General features: G+C 37.4%; 1 protein-coding gene across 5 annotated transcripts in view; it reads left to right on the top strand.

Moving 5' to 3' along the window:
- FOCAD (focadhesin) overlaps nucleotides 1-20729 on the top strand; it is a 288623-nt gene that overhangs the window by 65199 nt on the left and 202695 nt on the right. For 4 of the 5 annotated variants that reach the window (XM_043487388.1, XM_043487389.1, XM_043487386.1 and 1 more), the window contains exons 6-8: nucleotides 4975-5076; nucleotides 11576-11780; nucleotides 15194-15400. In XM_043487388.1, coding sequence (XP_043343323.1) covers nucleotides 4975-5076; nucleotides 11576-11780; nucleotides 15194-15400 — 514 coding nt within the window. The remainder of the gene's footprint in view (nucleotides 1-4974; nucleotides 5077-11575; nucleotides 11781-15193; nucleotides 15401-20729) is intronic. The other variant, XM_043487390.1, reaches the window with a different exon arrangement.

The following is a 20729-nucleotide window of genomic DNA, read 5'->3' on the forward strand; positions in this document are numbered from 1 at the left end:
AATTAACACAATTTTCTATCATACCCAGATTAGCATGCATAATATTTAATACTGTTTGTTTATTTTGGAACATGTTTCTGTTTTTTGCAAGGAATAATTGTACATTTGCTTTCCATTCTAAGTCTTCTATTTTCTACTGTACCATTACCTTTGTGCACCTAATGTTATTATTGGATGACTGTATTTCCATAAGAATCTTAAAATTTTGGACATGGTTGATTAATTGCTTTTAAAGAAGGATAACAGTAGAATCATTGTCTTTTTGACTAGCTCAGGGCTAGTACCATGTTTGAGTTAGTTTTGTACTTTGCACAGTGCTTGCCATTTTACTTAGTTCAGTGGTTCTTAACCAGGGGCAGTTGTGACCCCAGGGGACATTGGTAATGTCTAGAGACATTTTTGATTGTCATGTAACTAGACTGAACGCTCTTAGCATCTAGTGGGTAGAGGCCAGGAATGCTGCTGAATATCCCATGGTATATTGAACAACCCCTATGTCAAAGAATTATCTGACTCCAAATGTCCGTAGAGCCAGACTGAGAAAACTTCATGTATGGCAACTGCACAATAAAGTAGATTGAATTAAAAACTATGTCCATTCTACAAAGCATAAAGCTTTATATATTATTTTATATGTGCATTCACATGCCATTGTAGTGATTCACAAGGGAAAATGTAGCTCTTTTCTTCATTACATTTGAAGTATTAAAACAAAATTTTGGCAATTATAATTGATTTTAGCTTAGTTGTACCAAGTTGAAATAGTATAATGGCAATCAATGTTAATCAGCAATAATATTCAGTGTTCTTAATTTGGACTTCCTTTCTCTGTCAAGGTTTTAAATTTCTTGGAATCAATATTGTATATTATTCCTACAAATTTTCACTTGGATCTGACATAATCAATTCTCTGGAAAAATTAATTTTCCAGATGTCTAAGTCAGTAATTGGGCTTCCCTGGTGGCTCAGAGGTACAGAATCTGCCTGCCAATGCATGAGACGGGGTTTGATCCCTGAGCTGGGGAGATCCCCTGGAGGAGGAAATGGCAACTCACTCTAGTATTCTTGCCTGGGAAATCTCATGGACTGAGGAGCCTGGCAAACTACAGTCCTTGGTGTTACAAAAGAGTTAGACACTACTTAGTGACTAAACAGCAACACAGGTCAGTAATTAATTTGGATAATCCCTATTCTATATTCTATATAATGTCGTCTTTAGAGTTTAAGTCTGAGATACTGAACAGAATTTGCTGAACCCAAAAGCTAGCAGAACAAGCCTCCAACAAAGTTAGTCATACAACAAAGTTACAATGGGTCCCACAATTCCAGTAAAGTAGAAGCTATTAATAAAGTATGATAGAGTTTGCTAATATATGCATCATTTCTAATCTAATTTAAATTACTATCTTTTACTTCTGTTGATATGATTTAATTTGGACAAAACTGTTTTTAAAAGGAGATACATTCTTTATAGTTTTTAAAAAAGAGATTAAATTTTTTTAAAAAAAAACCTTTTAATTTTGTTGAGATATAGTCAGTTAACAATGTTGTGATAATTTCAGGTGAACATCAAAGGGACTCAGCATACATATGTATGTATCTATTTTACCCCAACTCCCGTCCCATCCAGGTTGCCACATAACATTGAACAGAGTTCCCTGTACTGTACCCACATGTTGGTTATCCATTTTAAATGTAGGAGTGTGTACATATCCATCCCAAACTCCCTGACTATTCCTTCCCCACTTCCTTCCACCCAGCAACCATAGTTTTTGTCTAAGTCCGCGAGTCTCTGAAAAGGAGGTAGATTCCTAACAGTTTTTTGGAGGAGGAAATGTGAGAAGTGGGAAGAGGTAGGAGGTGACATAAGGGAAGAGTATTGAAAAGCACTTAAGTGTTTTATGATCACTCAGAAACTATGTAGTATCTTGTTGGATTTTCTTCTTAAATAGTCATAAATGCCACCACTAGCTGGAGGACTAGTGGGTGGTCATATCTGATGCTCCTCATTTCAATATGGTGCTTGTCAGAAGGAAAACCCATAGCTAACATTAATTACAGTTGCTGTTCTTTCCTTTTCATTCATGTTTGCTTGAACATGACCTACTGAATTTGTAATCTAAGAAGCTCGGATGATATGACATACCTGAGAGGCTTTTAGGATTTGTAGCATTTATTTTCTTAATATCTGTAACAACTAGAGTAGGAGCAGATTCTAGATAGGATTAACTGCCAAGGAGCCTGGAATTTGGCAATGTGATTTTGATAGGATTTTTAAGTTTTGGCATAAAGAGTTGCTTGGAGAGATCCTTTAGCAATGGCAGTAATCTGATCACTCAGAAATAGCCTGTGCTTTAACAAACAGGAGCCTGCCAGCATTTGAAGTTAGTGGCTGATAGATTAGGTGAGGTTGAGGAGAGAATAGAAAGATGGTGTTATAATACCCAGAAACTGTGTGGTAGTGTCAGAGAGGTGTTTAACGTGAGTGTTTCAGTGTGATGTATCTGCCATAGTTTTCTGTTTAAGAGAGAAAAAAAAAATCAGAAAACTTTCCAACTACTAACCTCTGTCTTATGTGGTTTTTAACTTGTACCAATTTTCAACTCTGGCAACACATCAGAATTGCTAGAAGAATTTTTAAAAATTACTGATGCATGGGCTCCACTCCTAGCAACCCCAATATAATTGAAGCCTGGGCACTCGTATTTTAAAAAGAGCTCCACAGATGAATCTAACTCACAACCGGGCTGAGTACCACTGCTTTATAGCAGTGCATCAGAATTGTCAGGAGAGCTATTTATTAGGTCTGGCTGAGGCCTGAGAATTTATTTTCATTTCTAACAAGTTCCCAGGTGATGCTGATATTGCTGGTAAGGCGATCACGTTTTGAGAACCACCAAGAAGGCAGTTTTAAAAAATCATTTGAGTGTGACTGATGTCTGATCTTTTTCTTTCTTTTTTTTTTAAACATTGCTAGTGCTGTATTACTGAATTAAAATTATGCATATAATTCTTTTTATGTAAAAAATATACATGCATCTATAAGGTGTGAATTTTTTTCAAATAACATTTTTAATTTTTTAAAAATATTTGAGAAAATAGACACATGTGTGTGTATATATATATATACACATATATATATATATATATATAAAACTGAATCACTTTAGTGTACACCTGAAATTACCAAAATATTCTTAATAAGCTATTCTCCAATGTAAAATAAAAAGTTAAAAACAGAATAAGAAAAGAATGAGATAATACCATTTGTAGCAACATTGATCAACCTAGAGATAATTATATAAATGAAGTCAGAAAGACAAATATTGAAATCTAAAAAATAGTACAAATGAACTTATTTAAAAAAGAAAAATATTCTTACAGACGTAGAAAACAAGCTATGGTTGCCAAACAGGAAAGGATAGGGGAGGGATAAATTGGGAGTATGGGATTAACAGATGCACATGACTATATATGTAATAGATAAACAATAGGATTTACTGGATAGCATGGGCAGCTATGTTCAATATCTTATAATAACCTAGAGTGGAAAAGAATAAAAAAGAATTTGTATATATGTATCTAGGTATAACTGAATCATTTTTTGTACACCTGAAACTAACACAATATTGTAAACCAGCTATCAGTCAGTCAGTCAGTTCAGTCGCTCAGTCGTGTCTGACTCTTTGTGACCCCATGAACTGCAGCACGCCAGGCCTCCCTGTCCATCACCAACTCCCGGAGTCCACCCAAACCCATGTCCATCGAGTCGGTGATGCCATCCAACCATCTCATCCTCTGTCATCCCCTTCTTTTCCTGCCCTCAATCTTTCCCAGCATCAGGGTCTTTTCCAATGAGTCAGCTCTTCACATCAGGTGGCCAAAGTATTGGAGTTTCAGCTATACTTCATAACAAAAAATAAGTAGCATTTTTAATTGAAAATTTTTTTCTTGGAGGAAAAAGCCACGTCACTAATAACTGAAAATTCTTTGTATAGTACTTCATAGTTTAAAGAGCTAATGAATTTAAAATTTCCAGTAGATTTTTTGTACTAAGAATAATTTGTTTGTCTTTTTTCCTTTTCTTTTTTTAACCGCATTATTTGAGAATCCTTCACATTTCAGATCTTTTATATAGTCTTTTTGGTATCTTGATTGATGGAGCCCAGATAAAAGGATTTGTCCTTGTTGAACAGAAATTTTCAGAATTTATAATTTGCAGAGTTTGTTATTTGAGATGGGAGAGATATCTTCTTCTTCCTTACCTAAAGTATATTGGGGGAACACAGAGCTATATATTGGGAAGAATGGGGGTAAACGGGAACAGAGACAGAGCTGTTGTTTAATTGCTCATTTGTGTCGGACTCTTTGCGACCCCGTGGACTGTAGCCTGCCAGGCTTCTTTGTCCATGGAATTTCCCAGACAAGAATACTGGAGTGGGTTGCCATCCCCTTTACCAGGGGATCTTCCTGACCCAGGGATCAAGCCCATGTTGCCTGCTTTACAGGTGTATTCTTCACCGCTGAGCCACCAGTGAAGCCCCCGCAGAGACAGAGAGTTGGTGCTTATAGGTTGGGACAGTGTTAGAGGAGATGGAATCTTTCAGGTCTAGAAGGAGATTCATCAGCAGGAAGAGGAGATTTCCAAGAATGAGGGAATCAAGGGGAGTGTATAATGAGAGAGCTACTGGATTGAGGAGCTTGGCCAAAGTCATAGAGCTATTAGATAACAGAGACTGCTGTCAAATTTGGGTCTCTAAGACTCGGGTTCTTTTTTCTGGAAAACAGATAAAAGAAAAAATAGTTCTAATGAGCCAAGTCTGCAACAAATGCAGCAGTTGAGGATTTTGTGAGAATTATGAATCCTGGAAAAAAGCTTCTAGATGGCAGTGGTTTTTCCTCCTGCTATATTTGGATATTAAAAGTGTGTATCCTGAAATGACGGCTTCCAGTGTGACTTTGTGTGTTTTTCAGAAACCATCCTCAGCCTTTGATCACTGTTCTTGAGCACAGACCTGATTGCTGGCCAGTCATTTTGCAGCAGCTGACAGCTTTTTTCCAGCAATGCCTTGAAAGGTAATATAAAATAAATTAGGGAGATGGAATAGTATATGCTAATTTTAGAGTTTTTCTTTTAAGCTGCTTTGATTGTAATGTTTTCTCCTGCAGAAATGTCTTAGAAAAGGATATAGTTTTCTGTTTTCTTTTTAAGAGAAAAAAATCCTACCAGTTTTATTGATTGTTGAAATATTGACTATGAGAATAGCTACTGTTAAAGAAGCTAAACATTGGATAGTTGGGAAAGTTGATTGGAAATATTCAGTAAGCTACTACATAGTACGTATGGATGACAGGTCTTCCTGCTGGAAATTGATTAGTGAGTTAATCTCTCCATTAGAAACCAGTGCCAGTTGGGATTAAGCAGTATTGCCAACTGGGACCAGATGACCACCATATGTGCAGTTAGTTTAGCTTCATCAAGGCCTTCTGCCTTCTGATGGGCCTCAAAGCTTTCTCCCATTCTGTTACCATGACATTAGCTCAGGTGGTCATCTCTTGCTGTGACTGTTGCCACCTGTTCTTAACTGGCATCTCTGCCTTCCATCTCATCCTGCTCAAGGCCATTCTCTAAGCCATCCATCAGGGCGACATATCAGGAGAGCAGATCTTTGTATCATTCCCTAGCTTAAGTCACCATCACTGTGATTTTCAAACTGTACTTGCAATGTATAGGCTAAACATGGAAACCCTCACACCCCTTCAGCCTTTTTTTTTAAGTTTTGTTTTTGTTTTTTTGATGTGGACCATTTTTAAAGTCTTTATTGAATTTGTAACAATACTGCCTCTGTTTTATGTTTTGGGGTTTTGGCCATAAGGCATGTGGGATCTTAGCACTTTGACTAGAGATTGAACACATACCTCCTGCATTTGAAAGTGAGGTCTTAACCACTGGACAGCCAAGGAAGTCCCAGCTCTGTTTTTATACACTGTTTTGTTTTGTTTTGTTTTTAATAATGTGTTGATATCTCACAGCAGCTTTCTCTTAGAAAACAATAGTTTGGTCTCTGGAATAGTTGGAAAATCCCTGGGCTACAGGATGAGATCTGTTATGTCATATACTAGGCTCTGTGTATGATCTGTTTCACCAATTTTATTTTCTTATCTTTATCTCATGATTTATGAATTACATATTCAGCAATACACTGACTTGCTTTGGTTCCACAAAGGAAGAAGTGCTATTCCCTTACCTCTTCTTTTGCTTATTAATTTCTACTTTACTGTCTTGAATCTCATCACATTCCTTTTCTAACTAGTACCCTAGCCCTTTCTTGATTACTTTCTCTATTTAAATCTCTTTTTAGGTATTGTCTCTCCCAGGAAGTGTTTACTTACCACAAGCTGAATTAATAACTTCAGTTGTGATTTCTGACATCATTATATTTACTACATTGTCTTACAATTATTATCCTCCATTAACTGAAATTTTCTTGAGGGCAGGAACTGTGTCTCAGTATTCTTTATGTAACAATGCCTGGCACAGTTTAGGTGCTTACAGATGTTCAGTGTATATATGTGTACACAGGAGTCTCACAGATTGGTGGGGCCCAGGCAGTGGGTTGTAAAGGGCCTCCTAAAATATATCTAACTGCTTATTACTTAGTACTCCTATACAAGGTCATGATAGGATAGTACCTATGCAGTCCAGTGGCACCATGCAGTCCAGTGCCTGAGCTACATTTCCCACACTCGATATATTCATGTGCTCTTGTTCTTGAAGGTCTTAGAATGTCCTATAGATACTATTTATTAGAATTCCATTTTGGAGTCTTTAACTTCAGTTTTAGATAGAATTTCCAGGCAGGATATACTGTCAGAAGAAGCTTTAAAGAGATATAGGGTACCTTACAATCATCTGCCAGTAAGAAAAATCTGTGTAACAATTGAATAAATATCTTAAACATTATCATCTTCTCTTCCCTGACCCATGACTGCATTTTCAAAGGTAAGATATTAATATTTACTAAAAAAATCTGTGTTTATCCATGTCAGAAAGCAAAATTAACAAATTTATAAGCAGTTGTTTAATGAAATTTCTCTTGTTAAATAGATTGGGATATTTTATAAAAAAACGTGCTGCTTATGTGCCAAATTTGTTATGAAGTTTCTTTTTAGGGTAATCCTTATAAATATCTCACTTGTCCCATGCTCCAGTTAGCAAATAATTAAATTACATTATAGTTGTTTTCGCTACAAAGGAGTATTATTTTGGAATTTGGAAGTAGTTCTTCTAATGATAATGTCCAGATGATCATAAGGAGAAAAGATTATTTATTGATTTTGATTTATTTACTGATAAGCTTTTATTAATCTAATCCTTTCATTTGAATTTCGAGGTGTTAGAGTATACTATCTAGAGCTTTTTAGAAGTTCTAAATAATTTTATATTTCTTTGCAAAAAATTTCAGTTGTCTCATTTCTACTTTTGCACCATGAGACTATTTTTTGCAGGATGAAATTGATAATTCTGGTTGCATTTTCAGCAGACGGTTAGTTTCCTGAGATTTAATTTTAGAGTGAGTTAGATTAGTAGTTTTTACATTTAGAAGATAATGAAGGAAATTTGGTAATTTAGTAAGAATATAAATGGTGATTCACAACTACAGGAAGGAGGCAAAATATTGTGATGATAGCTAGTATCCCAGACCTTTCTGTCTTAGGAACTGTTGGTTAGAATAGCTGTTTGGTTTCATTTTTAATAGAATGTAGATGTCCTGAAATAGCAGTGTATCTTCATGCTAGATTTTTGGGGACATGATTCTCTAGTTAAGTTCTGCACTCATTTGTAGAAGACCACTGATGTTAAGTCTTCATCTCTATAGAACTAAGAATTGGGTAAATTGACAATGATGTCATGGTGTTTTGGAGAAGGAAATGGCAACCCACTCCAGGATTCTTGCCTGGAGAATCCCATGGACAGAGGAGCCTGGCGAGCTATAGTCCATGGGGTTGCAAAGAGTCAGACATGACTGAGCAACTAACACACATGATGTTTAGGCTTGGCTTTTTCAAGATTAACTAGGCTAACACATAGTTTTTCAGGAGTTTTAAGGAGAGCAACAATAAATGATTTGCTCAAGGTCACGTGGCTAGTCAGTTGGCAGAGTTGGGCCCTAAGCCTCAGTCTTTTGACCCTCATTCCAAGTCTTTTCCCACTATTTCTCCCTCCTTGTTGAACATACATGTGAAAACCTTGTGTGTAAACATGCACAATGGGTTACATTTTTAAACATTCTTAGTCACTTTGGGATTTCAGGTTATCTGTTTTATTTTCCTTTTCTCCTTAAGACCAGTTGATTTCATACTCTACAGCATTGATAGTATATCATCAGATAGCACATAGGAAATGCAAAATCTAGAATCAGAACAGATTAAGCATAGAGATTTTAGATAGTATATTTCCTAGGAAAGCTCAACATTATGCTTTTAGTGTCAAATAATAACACCTTGGAAATACTTTTCTTTGCATGAACCTTCCATTTCACCTTTAGCACCTCAAAGTAGAAGAAAACTGATAAGCTATTCATGGATGTTCTTAACACCTCAGTTCAATCTAGTTCAGTCGTGTCCACCTCTTTGCAACCCCATGGACTACAGCACGCCAGGTCTCTCTGTCCATTACCAACTCCGGGAGTTCACTCACACTCATATCCATTGAGTCGGTGATGCCATCCAACCATCTCATCCTCTGTCGTCCCCTTCTCCTCACGCCTTCAATCTTTCCCTGCATCAGGGTCTTTTCCAATGAGTCAGCTCTTCGCATCAGGTGGCCAAAGTATTGGAGTTTCAGCTTCAACATCAGTCCTTCCAATGAACACCCAGGACTGATCTCCTTTAGGATGGACTGGTTGGATCTCCTTGCAGTCCAAGGGACTCTCAAGAGTCTTCTCCAAAACCACAGTTCAAAAGCATCAATTCTTTGGCACTCAGCTTTCTTTGTAGTCCAACTCTCACATCCATACATGCCCACTGGAAAAACCATAACCTTAAAGATGGACCTTTGTTGGCAAAGTAATGTCTCTGGTTTTTAATATGCTGTCTAGGTTGGTCATAACTTTTCTTCCAAGGAGTAAGTGTCTTTTAATTTCATGGCTGCACTCACCATCTGCAGTGATTTTGGAGCCCCAAAATAAAGTCTGTACTGTTTCCTCTGTTTCCCCATCTGTTTGCCATGAAGTGATGGGACCGGATACCATGATCTTAGTTTTCTGAATGTTGAGCTTTAAGCCAACTTTTTCACTCTCCTCTTTCACTTTCATCAAGAGGCTCTTTAGTTCTTCTTCACTTTCTGCCATAAGGGTGGTGACATCTGCATATCTGAGGTTATTGATATTTCTCCCAGCAATCTTGATTCCAGCTTGTGCTTCCTCCAGCCCAGCGTTTCTCATGATGTACTCTGCACATAAGTTAAATAAGCAGGGTGACAATATACAGCCTTGACGTACTCCTTTTCCTATGTGGAACCAGTCTGTTGTTCCATGTCCAGTTCTAACTGTTGCTTCCCACCTGGCTAGTATTTATTCTTTGGGGAGTACATTATTGGAGAGAGATGGGGGAACGATGTTTTTTAAGTCTCTTTTCTGTTCCATAGTCTAATCCATATATACAGCATCTCTTTGCTTGATCTATGAAACTTTTTTTAGTTTCCTAAAGTAGGTATTGTGATAAAGATAATTATTAATGTTTCATTAATAATTATGAACTCACAAGTCCTTTTTTTTTTTTATAGATTGTGTAAATATTGGTGCTGATGAGGGAAAAAAAAAAGCAACTTCCTCCAGATTGTGAGCTCTGTCAGAGCAAGTGTTTAATTTTGTTTCTAGCACATAGGAGAGTGAAGATGTCTGTAGGGGCTCAGTAAATTTTGTCAAGAGAATAAATGAATGAATGAATAGGTTAAATCTTATCAATTTGGTAACTTTTAAATTTTTGTGAGTGTTGATGGTGTTTTGAAATCACATTGCTGTGGAATGTATAGCATTATAAAATTAATGTCATCAGTCATGATTTAACTACCATTTCCTCCATTAAGTATTGCACCTATACCTTTCTTTCAGCACCTTTTTCACTTTGTATTCTCTAGTCCAGGAACAGAGCTGATCATCTCTGTTAGACTACATGCTTCTTAAAGATAGATAATGCCTGTTTCATCTTTCTATCTTATCTAATAATAACTTATTTATAATAAATATGAAAAATGTTAAAATAAAATCATGATGTTTAATCAATGAATGCTAATTATAAAACTACTGTGTGACAGTGTAAATGAATCAATTAGTTTAAAGATTGAGCATCTCTGAGGGCCTAGTGTGTATGCTTATTGGTAATACAGCATTGAACAGAAACCCATGATTCATGCCCTTATTGACTGATGGTCTAGCAGGGGATGGAGATATAAATAAATAATGACAATAAAGTCATTATCCTGTGCAAGCACACAATGGGGACTTGACCAAGGCTGTGTGTCAGGGAAGGCCCTCAGGAAGTCATTTTAACGGGGAGAACTGAAAGATGCTAGAAATTAGGCAGAGGAGGGAACAGGAAAAGGGGAAAGGGGAGAGTATTACAGATAAATGTAACAGCAGGTGAGAAGAAAACCCAGATGACTTGACTGAGGATCAGAATGAAATTTAGTGTAGTTCAGCGAAGAGTGGAGAGGAAGAAGAAATGAAATTGGAAAGATAGAGGTCAAATTATGAAGGGTTTGTGAATACTTTATGTTAAGCATAAACTCTGTCAAGGTGATTAATGACATGATCAAATTTTTATGTCTGAAAGGTCATTCTGGCATTTTAGTGACTTTGGACTTGGAGTTATAGGGATGTATTATAATCTAAATAGACATGAAAGATTTGTAAATTCTTCCTCCTTTGAGTGGGAAAAACTTAGGAGGACTTGGCAAATTATTTCACTTCTGTCTGCCTCAGTTTTTGTGTCTGCATAATGGGATAATAATATTTTTATTTCATAGGGTTGAGGTAAAGATTGATTGAATTTAAAGACACCAAGTGTAGTAACATGCACACCTTAAGTGCTGACAAGTTGACAAGTAAACATTAACTGTTGATCATCTTCTTGGATGTCTGCATGAGTTTTGTTTTGTGTTTTACTTAGGACCTTAGCTGTCAAGCTTTTCCAAAACTGCACGCTTGTATTATACTCTTGGAAAAATGGATCCTGATGTCTGAAATTCTCAAAAGGTTCTCAGATGATTCTGATGTTCACCAAAGACTGGTCCTAGAGACGTAGAAGCTAAGTGTGCAAGTAGACCCTCTTAGTCCTGGGCATCAGGCTCATAGGCTCCAGGTATTAAGTCATTCTCCCCAGTGTAGAAACAGCTGTTTGGCATGAGTTTAGGTGGGTCATGGTAGAATAGAAGAGTCGTGATAAAAAAGGTACGCTCAATGGTATCATAGTTTATGACATATCATGAACCCTAAGTTGATGCTTGACACTTGCCTGATTGGTACTCTGTGTAATTCAGTGATGGCTTCTACATTACATGACTTACTTTCAGGTCTGAAGTTTCATGTATCCAAATTATGGCGCCATTTCTATGGTATCTATATTGTGAACCATCCCAGTTACAAGAATATGCTAAACTCCGATTAACTCTGCTCAAAGTCTTACTTAAACCCCGGGTCCCTTGTGACAAAGAACAACCATCAGTGCTGGAACAACAGATACTACAGCTGTGTTGTGACATGGTTCCATGTTTGCAGGTAAGGCCTTTTCTCCTCTTTCATCAACATGGCACCCGAATTAATAAGTACTGATTGTTATTGTTGTACATAAAATAGAACCTGTGTGATGTGGCAAACAGCTCTAGAAACACTTTCTGGGTTTTGGAGATGATAATGGAAACAAATCTAGATTTCACTCTGATATACACAATGTTAACTAAATTCACAGAAATGTAAATCAACAGAATCCATTTTAGGATTAGTAGGAATGAAAACTTTAAGAAGGACTCCTCAGGGAAAATAATTTTGAACTGTTTCCCCTCGTGCTGGACACTGAGAGGGTTATAAGTTAACAACAACAAAAAAAGTCCTCTTTGTGTAAGCTGGAAAAAAGACATCTCTCTGGGTACATACAGTACTGGGGGCTTGACTATCTGAGTGCTGGCTAGATTCCAGTTTTCAAAAGTTTCCTTATAGCGTTACGTGGTGACGTGTATGGATCCTATTCTTGGGAAGACCACAGTCTAGTAAGGGAGCTAAAACAGGTATATATATTCTTACAATTCAAAGTAGATGGACAAAGATGCGTAACAGAGGTATGGATAGAATGCTTAGGGAGTTAAGAGGAATGATAAATTTGAGTTAATATCTCTGTAACTACAGATTTTTTTAAAAAAAATTTCAGTTGCCAGATTGTTGTAATTTGAATATAATATTCATTTATCCCATCTAACCATCTAGTTTGTTGTTTGCCTACAATCTGAGTACCATGCTGCTTAGCCAATGGGAGGGAATTTGTGAATATTTTTCAAGGTGGTCACTTGAGGTCACAGATGACTTGTTTCAAGTTTGTATTATCAAGGAGTGACTAGAGTGAATCTTTTGTGACTCATAATCAGGCTTTCCTGTAATCAAGGCAGAGAAAAGTTAATTAAAGTGAATTCTCCTGTGGCTTTTTCAAAGCTTTTGCTTTGTGTGGCCAATAAAGCAGTGTATGTGCAGAACATATAGCACTAGGATACACTTGTTCCGTAGCATGCTTGTATTACCCTGTTCTGTGCTCTTTGGTAGATGTTTGCCTTCACTGGCATCAACCTATATTAACAAGCCTAAATACGTCTAAAAGTGTGTTTTGTGAAGTATTTTCAGGAATCTGTGCATGCATGCTAAGTCGCTTTAGTCGTGTCTGACTCTTTGAGACCCCATGGAGCATAGCCCGCCAGGCTGCTCTGTCTATGGGATTCTCCAGGCAAGAATACTGGAGTGGGTTGCTTTACCTTCCTCCAGAAGATTTTCCTGACCCGGGGATGGAACCTGTGTCTCTTATGTTTCCTGAATTGACAGGCAGGTTCTTTACCACTAGTGCCACCTGGGAATCTGTGGCTTGTTAATATATTTAGTCACGGTAGGTGAGAAGAAAAATCCAGATCCATCATTTGGAACTAATGGGACTAGTGACATAAATACATTTAATTATTAACAAATCAGCTTTATTGGAATGAAGAACAGAGCTGGGAGGGATCTTAGTGGTAATGTAATTCATTTCCACACTGATTATATGTATTTATTATGCTCTTTAAGAGACAACCATCCCATGACTAATTAAATATTTCAGTGATAGGAAGCATGCTATTTTGCAAGGCAACCCTTTTTTATATATTTTTTTTAGCAAATACTTCTAATTGACTTGCATTTTCCTAAGATTGCCTGTTAGTCTCTGTTCTTCTCAAAACAAAACAAAAATAAGCTTTTTAAACAGCTTATCTGCATTCTATCTTATACATTTCTTCCTTCCTTTTCTTCCTTTTAATCCTTTACTCCCTTCCTCTCTTCTTTCTTTTCTTCATCAATTTCTTTACTTTTCTACATGAAATGGTTTCGACTTTTCACTGTTCTTTGCAAGGAATTTCTGTAGTCGATTGGTGTTGAGAATGTATTATTATAAAATGTTCTTTTTAGAGCTGAATGTAGTACTGTAGATGTGGTCTGATCCATACGGAGCATTTCAAAACAATCGTATAATTAAAAGTTTTTCCTTAGAAATAGCCATCACACTGTTGATCCATAGGTCAATGAGATGCTGACCAGTGAAACTCCTATTTCTTTTTTTTCTCACTTCAATTGTTCTTTCATTTTGTATTTATGGAATTGTCTTTTTACCTGCCTTAAACTTCACTACTGACTTTTGTCCCAGTCGTTCTTTTTAATTGTGACTTGTCATCTCACATATTATTCATTGGACATGGTCTATTTCAACATAAAGAGAAACCATTACTTACAAAGTAATCTTGTTAAGAATTTTGGTAATGCTAAAGATTAGAAAGCCTTTAATGTGAAGTTACTGAGACTGTCTTGAAAAAATTTTTTTTTATTACAGAAAATTTTATATAGAAAAAGTGCACTGAAGGTAGTATATTGTCAAATAAGCATGAGGCTTTACTTTGTTTTAAATCCCTTTCAATTCTTGGTGGCCTTTTGCCTTTGCAAATATACTCCTTTATATGTTTGAAAAGGAGTAAAATAATTTGGCTACTGAACTGTTGACATTTTTTCTTAATAACTTAGTATTATCTGCTGTCTCCTCCCCTTTGATCTTTTAATAGTTTTTTTTTCTTTTTTATTGTTAGAAATTAATTTTTCTGTTTATAACTTACAGTCTTTTTGGGTTATTATGGTGGTAACGACTGGGTGAAAGGTACAGCTGGTCAACTGTAGGCTTTCCTCTTGATGAATTTAACAGACACAAGGCTCCTGATTGAAGCAGATGGTTCATTGTTTGTAATCTCTGGGAAATGCCAGTGTGTCTGTGAGTAGGACCATATCCTTAGTACTAACTCCAGAATTTTGATCAGAACAGCTGGGTTTGAATTGAATTGGGATTTTCAAGAGCATTCAAGTCCTTCCTATCTAATACATTAGCCAGTTGAGAAGACACTCTACTATTTGAATATGGTCTTTCACTGCATCTGCCATGTTTGGAAATGATGCTCTCAGTTAAGGTTGTCTGAACAAATTTCTTGCAGATGGAGGGCTTAGCAGTGCATTAGAATAACATGCTAACTCTTTTCTTGCAGGTAACTATGTTGGAATTGTAGAAGGGCAAGTCCATTTGAAGGATTCAAAATCAACTTTAATTTATTTACTTCAACATGTGGTACTGTCATGTAATTTGTCTTTTAAAATCTGCACTGAGAGTAGTTAGAAAAATAAATGAGAAGAATTCCTGCCAGCCAGCAGTAACAAAAACAGTAGCAAATTGTGTTTCGGTTAGTGACAATAGGAGAAGGCAGAGTTGTGTGGTTTAACTGTCTTTGAGTTACATAAATTTCTTCATCTCTTTTAAGTCTTTATAGGTTTAGAGAAAAAATAATTTATTGGTAAGCTTCTTGTATAAGTTAAATTATCTTTTGGTTTGTGTATTATTTTAATATCATATAATGATTGTTTCTCAGATCAAAGATTTGATACAGACAACAGAAGTGATGCTGTTTATTGAAGAAGTATACATAAACCTTTTGCGTTATCCTGTTTTCTGGAAAATTCAGCTTACCCAGCTGACCCTTCAGCTGCTGTGTGTGTGTGAAGTCAGCTTAAACATAACTGGGGAATGTTCATCTTTAATTCACCTTTTAGAGCACAGTGTTGAACTTCTGAAGGAGGTAAGGATAGTAAGAAGTTTTAATATCAGTTATCACTTACATTGATCTTTTAGTAGCAAGGTGAGTATACTCTTTTACTTTATTGCATATCAAAGGTGTTTTTTATCTAATACTATTAGATCATACTTTTTGTGACCCCATGGACTGTAGTTTGCTGGGCTCCTCTGCCTATAGAATTCTCCAGGCAAGAAAACTGGAGTGGGTAGCAATTCCCTTCTCCAGGGGATCTTCCCAACCAGGGATTGAACTTGGGTCTCCCACATAGCAGACAGATTCTTTATCATTTGAGCCACCAGGGAAGCCCAGTAATATAATACTGCTATTATCATTTATTATAAAAATGAGTCATTACATACTGTTTGGCGCATCAGTTAAGGGTCTACCACAGTGATAGTTTTTTCATTTACTTGTGTAGGACACAAATATTCAACACTTATATGCCACAACCTATGTGATGCTCAAAATACTCTAAGTGAGGCTTCAACAGTCTGTGAACCAGCAACTTCCAGATGTACAGGTCAGATTCAGCAAAGGCAGAGGAACCAGACATCAAAAAGCCAACATTTGTTGGATCATAGAAAAAGCAAGAGAATTCCAGAAAGATACCTACTTTTGCTTCACTGACTACGCTAAAGCTTTTGACTGTGTGGATTACAACAAACTGTGGAAAATTCTTCAAGAGATGGGAATACCAGACCACCTGACCTGCCTCCTAAGAAACCTGTATGTGGGTCAAGAAGCAACTGTTAGAACTGGACATGGAACAATGGACTGGCTCCAAATTGGGAAAGGAGTACGTCAAGGTTGTATATTGTCACCCTGCTTATTTAACTTATATGCAGAGTACATCATGAGAAATGCTGGGCTGGATGAAGCACAAGTTGAAATCAAGATTGCCGTGAAAAATATCAATAACCTCAGATATGCAGATGACAGCACCCTTATGGCAGAAAGCAAAGAGGAACTGAAGAGCCTCTTGATAAAAGTGAAAGAGGAGAGTGAAAAAGCTGACTTAAAACTCAACATTCAAAAACGAAGATCATGGCATCCAGTTCCATCACTTCATGGGAAATAGTGGGGGAAGCAATGGAAAGAGTGAGAGACTTTATTTCTTGGGCTCCAAAATCACTGCAGATGGTGACTGCAGCCATGAAATTAAAAGACGCTTGCTCCTTGGAAGAAAAGTTACGACCAACCTAGACAGCATATTAAAAAGCAGAGAGGTTACTTTGCTGACAGAGGTCTGTCTAGTCAATTCTATGGTTTTCACAGTAGTCATTTATGGATGTGAGAGTTGGACTATAAAGAAGGCTGAGTGCCAAAGAATTGATGCTTTTTTTGATGTTGGAGAAAACTCTTGAGAGTCCCTTGGACTGCAAGGAGATCAAACCAGTCAATCCTAGAGGAAATCAATCCTGAATATTTATTGGAAGGACTGATGCTGAAGCTCCAATACTTTGGCCATGTGATGCGAAGAGCTGACTTGTTGGAAAAGACCCTGGTGCATGGAAAGACTGAGGGCAGGAAGAGAAGGGGATGACAGAGGACAAGATGGTTGGATGGCATCACTGACTCATTGGACATAAATTTGAGCAAACTCTGGAGATAGAGAAGGACAGGGAAGACTGGCGTGCTACAGTTCATAGGGTCGCAAAGACTCAGACACAACTGAATGACTGAAAAACAAGGGAAGAATTCATTTGACCCTTGAACAACATGGGAATTAGGGGTGCCAACTCTCTGAGAGGTGGAAAATACACGTATAACTTTACAGTCGGCTCTCCATATCTAGAGTTCTGCATCTGTTGATTCAACCATCTGCTGATTGTGTAGCTCTGTAGTATGTGTCTGTTGACAAAAATCTATGTACAAGTGGACCTGTGCAGTTCAAACCCATGTGTTTATCAAGAGTCATTTGTTCATAAATGAAAAGGCCATTCTGTGACCTCAAGTGACTTAGAAACATGCAAATAAATAGTACAGTAAGGTAAATGTTTTTGTGAGGGTGTATTTAAAGTCCAGTGGGAGCATAGTTTAAGGGAGGTAGGGCCTGAGTTCAGATTGGAGGAGTTTGCTAAGCAAACTTGGTACAAGCTGTAGCTGGGAAGGCATTCCAGCTGCGGGAACAGTGTGTGCCCAAACACAGGAACGTGAGGAAGTCACAGGCATGGCCCATTCAGAAAAAAGTGTTGAGTGTTGCTCAGGATTAAGATGTAGGAGAGAAGGCTGAGCCTATCACAAAGGCTCTGCCCTCCCTCACAAATGAGCTTATGTCTTATCTTTTAGGCAGTGGCATGCTATTGAAGAACTTTCAGTAAAGTGGTACCCACCTACTTGTGTGTGTGTAAGGTCATTCTAGTGGGAGAGTGGAAAAGGGTTTGGAGGAAGGGAACACGAATAGGGCAGAAAGTGAGGATGGATGTCTTAGAGTGCTAGGGCTGCCATAAGAAAATAATCACAGATTGGATACCTTAAGCGACAGAAGTTCATTCTCGCAGTTCAGGAGATTAGGAAGTCCAAGCTGAGGGGGCTGGCCAATTTGATTCCTAATGTCTCTTTCTTGCTGGCTTGTAGAAGGCTGCTGTCTCACTGTGTTCTCACACAGTGGAGAGAGGACAAGAATGAGGTCTCTATTGTTTCTTCTTACAAGACACTAATCCTTTTGTATTAAGGCCCCACCCTTATGACCTCATGGACTTCCCTAGTGGCTCAGATGAAAAAGTGTCTGCCTACAATGCGGAAGACCCAGGTTCAATCCCTGGATCGGGAAGATCTCCTGGAGAAGGAAGTGGCAACCCACTCCAGTATTCCTGCCTAGAAAATCCCATGGACAGAGGAACCTGGTAGGCTACAGTCCATGGGGTCGCAAAGAGTCGAATATGACTGAGTGACTTCACTTTCTTTCTTTCTTATGTCCTCATTTAACTATTACTAATTACTTCCTGACTCCAAATACAGTCAATTGGCAGTAAGGGCTCCATTGTATATATTTTGGAAGGGGGTCCTCAGTCCATGGCGAGGGGCTAATTAGGGAAATAAAGATAGGAAAAGAGAAATATAGAACATGAAATCAGTAGGGCCTTGTGGTTGAGTACACGGTCAAGGAGAAGTCCTTGGTGGAGTCTCAACTTTCTATTTTGGGCAACTGGATGGTGGCATTCACTTTAGAAATGGTAGCTGATGTTGGAGGGAAGATGATAGATTTAGTTTTAGATATGCTTGGTTTGAGGTATGTAGGTATCATAGATGGATATCTGGTTTTAGAATTTAGGATGGAAGCTTAGGCTAAAGGTATAGATTTGTAAACATCAACTTTGGAGTTAGAGTTTTAACCATGGAGTGCATGACAGGGTTTGGAATGGAATTCTAGAAGCTGTGAATATTTGGAGTGTATAGATACAGAGGAGTCTGAAAAAGTACAGCTAGGAGGATTGTATCATAAGCAGAAGAGATAGATGATCATCCTCCCTTTTGAGATACTCCTTCTTGTGTCATCTGTCTCAGACATGAAAATCAACGGAAGGAGTTTTTCTAGAAGGGGGTTGGTCAACAGGGTTCTGGGGAGAGGATTCAAAGTAAGGGCTGGAAAGTATTCTTAGGCTTCAGCCTGTAGAGATGTATTCTTCACAGAAGAATCAGTTTCAGCAGAGTGATGGCAATAAGAACCAAATTGGAATAAAGGAATGAATGGTAAATGAGGAAACAGAGAACATGAGTGTAGATTTTGGTGGGAGGTGGGAGCCAGGGAAAACTCAAGTCAGTCTTTTGTCAATTTGTCAGTTTTGTGATTAGCATGATTTCACCGATGCTGGGTCTTATATGTGTGTGTGTTGTGTGTGTTAGATGCTCAGTCATGTCTGACTCTTTGCAACCCCATGGATTATAGCTTGCCAGGCTCCTCTGTCCATGAAATTCTCCAGGCAAGAATGCTGGAGTGGGTAGCCATTCTCTTCTCCAGGGGATCTTCCTGACCCAGGGGTTGAATCTGAGTCTCTTGCATTGCAGACAGATTCTTTGCTGTCTGAGCCACCAGGGAAGCAGATGCTAGGTTTTATATATATATTATATAATGATATGTTTGTGTTATATATTAATGGTAACTAAATTATAATATATATTATCTATTAGATACAGTAATATATAGTAATAATATATAGTAACATTTAATATATGGTAATATACGTTGTTAAGCATATTAAATGTTACTGTACATTATTACCATATCCCAAGTGGCACTAGTGGTAAAGAATCCACCTGCCAATGCAGGAGATATAAGAGGCATGGGTTTGATCCCTGGGTTGGGAAGATCTCCTGGAGTAAGAAATGGCACCCCACTCCAGTATTCTTGCCTGGAAAATTCCATTGGCAGAGGAGCTAGGTGGGCTATAGCCTATGGGGTCGCAAAGAATTGGACACACCTGAGCACATACTTAGATGTTACAAATTATGTAGTTAATATAATAAAATAATCATATTTTTTCAGATGTTTATATCAATTTTATATAGTTATACCTATTAGATAATAGGTATAATAGATAATATATTGATATATATTATACTAATAAAATATATATAAAATGTGAATAAATAGTGAAAGTGAAATCGTTCAGTCGTATCTGACTCTTTGTGACCCCTGGACTGTAGCTTACCAGGCTCCTCTGTCCATGGGATTTTCCAGGCAAGGATAGTGGAGTGGGTTGCCATTTCCTTCTCCAGGATATCTTCCTGATCCAGGGATTGAACCTGGGTCTTCGGCATTGTAGGCAGACACTTTACCGTCTGAGCCACCAGGGAAGTCATGAATAAATAGTATTTGTAGATAAATAATATATAGAAAATTCTATATGGATAATATTATATAGTTAAATTACTTGGAATTGCCTGTCTTAACCATATATGTAATGTACTTAACAGGTAAACCCATAATGTTCCTTTGTGTTTGTGTAGGTTCATGTGAGTAGTAGGAGTTTTTTTTGGCAAATATTTTGCTATGGCAATTAGGTGAAAAAGACAAGATCTGTGAAGTTTATATTCCAATCAAATTGTTCAGACTAGAGTGCATCAAAATCACTAGGCAGATTTTATTTAAACTGTAAATGCCTAGGTCCTACCCCTAAAGATATTGAATTAGTTGGGCTGGATGGGTCCAAACATCTACCTTTTAAACTAGCACTCTTAAATAATTTTATTATTATTATATATATATATTTTTGCATATAAGGTAAACAACCTTGTAAGCATCAAAAATAAAGAAATAGAACTTTTCTGGCAACCCGAGAAGTTTTCCAGGAGCCCAGTCCTAATCACAACCTCCTTTCTCCCCTGACTA

Source organism: Cervus canadensis, chromosome 14 (assembly GCF_019320065.1).
Source record: "Cervus canadensis isolate Bull #8, Minnesota chromosome 14, ASM1932006v1, whole genome shotgun sequence".
NCBI lineage: Eukaryota > Metazoa > Chordata > Mammalia > Artiodactyla > Cervidae > Cervus > Cervus canadensis.